General features: G+C 37.2%; 1 protein-coding gene across 1 annotated transcript; it reads right to left on the bottom strand.

Annotated features, from left to right (window-relative positions):
- On the bottom strand, positions 1-2809 carry LOC127126292 (oligopeptide transporter 5). Its single transcript, XM_051055189.1, has 2 exons — positions 2552-2809; positions 1-2452 (listed from the first exon to the last, which is right to left on the bottom strand). Exons 1-2 carry the CDS (start codon positions 2624-2626, stop codon positions 209-211), a joined length of 2319 nt encoding a protein of 772 aa, XP_050911146.1. The 5' UTR covers positions 2627-2809; the 3' UTR covers positions 1-208.
- Positions 2810-3217: the final 408 nt, after the last annotated feature.

The raw sequence follows: 3217 nt of genomic DNA, 5'->3' as shown, positions 1-3217 counted from the left end.
TAAATTTAACTTAACCCTTTAATTTATGATTGGAATAACAAAGGAAATGGAATAGTTTAGTACATTTACATGTTCATAGTTTAGTACATTTACATTTAAATACAAAGAGATCTAAGTAAAACAATTTATTGGTTTAGTACATTTACACGTTCAATATCATATATACACAAGAAAAAGCAATATTGATGATGGAATGGTAACATGGAAGTCAGGTAACAGGACAACCCTCTGCATGTATACCTGGAGCTGTGGGGCATCCAGCCAAAGGGCAGTGATCTGCTTCAAGCCCCCACCAGGTTGGACCAAAAATACCATAAGATTGAAGTGCAAAATAAAGTACCAAACCCATAAAAGCAACTCCAGCATCTAAACCAGCTGACAGAATATAAGTATGTCTAGCCCACCAAGGTTTAAACTTTCTATACACATAGAAATTGAAAAATATTCCAACAATTCCCCAACTAATATAATTCACAGATCTCCTTGGTGGAATGCTAGATGCACCTACAATGATAATAGGTATGTTGATGAGTTTAATCCACTTTTGGCTAGGAAATTTGATAAAAAGAAGCCACACCGGAACAGGAGCAATTAGACCAATAAGGAAAAACCAGTTCATCTCAGGATAAACGCCGTCTTTGGTAAACATTCTCTTTGGCCCTACAACTCCCCATATGATGGAAGCATTGTAAAACGCATCATCACCGGGACATGTCCAAGGACTACCTTTTGGCAACAACGATTCATCGCATATATTCTCGATAGATGTTAGAAGCCACCATGCTGTTCCAAAGTGAACAGATGAAGAAACTATTGTGCCTACAAGCTGCACAATGAACATTGATTTTGGTGGAATTTTCATATAGTGGCCTAATTTGAAGTCACCGAGAAAAGCAAGTGCTTGTACCATGCTAATATGGCCGAATGTTTTGAAAGCTACATTAGCTAGTGGCTTTCCTGGATAGATGTAACCAATTACTAACTCTGTGATCACATTGAGACCTGTTCGTGCGTTTGTTGTTGCTTCAATGACACCAATTGGTAAAGTGAAAACTAATGCAATTGATAGAGAAAGTAAGATTCCCCACCATGGAAGTTGGAGCTGCTTGCCGAAGCCTTCACAGGATACTAAGGCCATCATAACCATTAGAATCAGAATGGTGACAAACCACCATTCAGGGACTTGTTCGTAGTTCCTCTTCATGATTCTTGTATGGACATCTCCGAGATGTTTTAGTTCACTTGTTGTCCTCTTCCACATTTGAAGAATCATTTTTCCGTGGAAGAGGATCACATGCGAAATAGTAGATGTAAGAGCTGCAAACATCAATCCATACTGAAAGGCAAACGTGATGCTCAGATGGATCTTGCTGTAGTTGTTGTAACTTTCCATATCAATGTCGAAAGTTTTGGCATTGAGAATCCTAGTAACATTATATGTTGCACCGGTAGAGTCAAATGTGTGAGAACTAATGAGGGGAAACTTTTTTGCATCATATACATTGTTCCAATAAGCAATTGGAATCAAAACATACATATACAATAAAAATCCAGCCATTATATTGAAGATAGCAAAACCAGGCACAGCCAAAGGACTGCCTAAGAAGCCAGCAACAGTGTTCCAGTCGAGACCAAACGAACCGATACCAAGGCCTTTCATGCCCGAACCAATCTGTTGTGCTGTGATTGAATCTTTCCAAATTAAACAAACAAAAGAGACAGTTGATATCGCTTGAAAAAAGTAGCCTGGAACAATGTAATACGCAAAGCTAGCTACAAAGACTAGGAAAAAGAATTGCAGCCCAGAAGTACTTCCTTTAGGCCTTTTTTCTCTTTCATGAAATGCTCTAAACAGAGAGACCTGCACAAGGTTTTCAGGCCACCACATGTAAGGTGAATCAACAAGGAACCTTCTGAAAATCCCAGCCCATCCATACCCTAGCATCTGAGTCGATAGTGCTAACAAATAAGCCGCTACGGGATGGATATTCCTATGATAAAAAGCCTTAACAATTGTGATGATGTTAATTGCATAAACACCACTAGATCCTGAACTAGCAAAGATGGTTATCAAAACATGTTCCTTCAAAGAGAATGGCCCCGGATTCAACGAAAAAGACAAATCAGTGAAAGGGACTTGAATTGGTTTTGTAGGAAGTGTTGCAGCCATAAGTTTCCCAAGTGGGAGTGTAATAATCTGAGCAGAGACAGAAGTGATTTTCAAAGGGTTGGTTTTGTAGCCTAAAAATTGGTTCAGAAATGCAAGGAGCGCACATGAAGCCAACCCAAGAATCCATGTCCGGAAAGTGAGTGCTGGCTGAGAAGGGTCATCAGTGATGGGAACTGTTAGCCTGACTTGCTCAATAGGACTATCATTAATGCTATACTCATCTTTCTCTGCATCCTCTATGTCACTATTTTGAGTTATTCCACCACTTGATATCTCAGCTTCCTAATCCATAAAACAAGCAGAGGAAAAAGTTCAAAGGAACCAAAAATAAATTATTATAAATAAATTAATTAGAGTTGGAAAGTGAAAGTAGTCAGTTACCTTCTCCAAATGAAGAAGAGGAGTGGTAACAGACATGCAATGCTCTGAAGAGTGAGGCGATGCATTCTTTTTCATTGCTGCTATGAACCTGGAAAGAATTCAAGTAGCTCGTGTGAATTAAGGTTAAAGTTGAAGTTGAAAAATCAATGCCATGATGAGTGTTATTGTCTTTTGAATGTTGTTGTGTTAGTCTGTCACTTGGAACAGATGATGAGGTAGCATGCACTATTACAATTAAGCCCCTACGCATACCTCTCTATACTTCACTGTATGAGGTTAGAATCAACGTCCATCTTTTTCAACTTTGTAGATATTTAAATATAGAGAATAGTGTTGCTGACTGTATATTGATTTGTTATACGCTATTCACACAACTGTTTATTGCTTACTTCTCACACCTGCTTTCAAAGTGTTATCAACTTTGAAATAATTGTTACATGAAATTTGAAAATAGGCTTAATAGAAACGTTAACTTAATTTATTCGGCGGTTTTAGTCTTTTAATTAAAAAATATTAAGTTAGTCTATTAACTTCACTTATGTTATCCTATTTAATTTCACTTAAAAAAGTTAAATTTTAATAATATGGTGTGACAATAAAGTCATTACTACAAATTTGAATCAGCATATATAGTTAAAAACTTATACACTATTTAAACTGTAGGAG

This window comes from Lathyrus oleraceus, chromosome 3 (genome assembly GCF_024323335.1).
Source record: "Lathyrus oleraceus cultivar Zhongwan6 chromosome 3, CAAS_Psat_ZW6_1.0, whole genome shotgun sequence".
Lineage (NCBI taxonomy): Eukaryota > Viridiplantae > Streptophyta > Magnoliopsida > Fabales > Fabaceae > Lathyrus > Lathyrus oleraceus.
The sequence above is the reverse complement of the archived record's forward strand: the minus strand, read 5'-3'. Positions and strand labels throughout refer to the sequence as shown.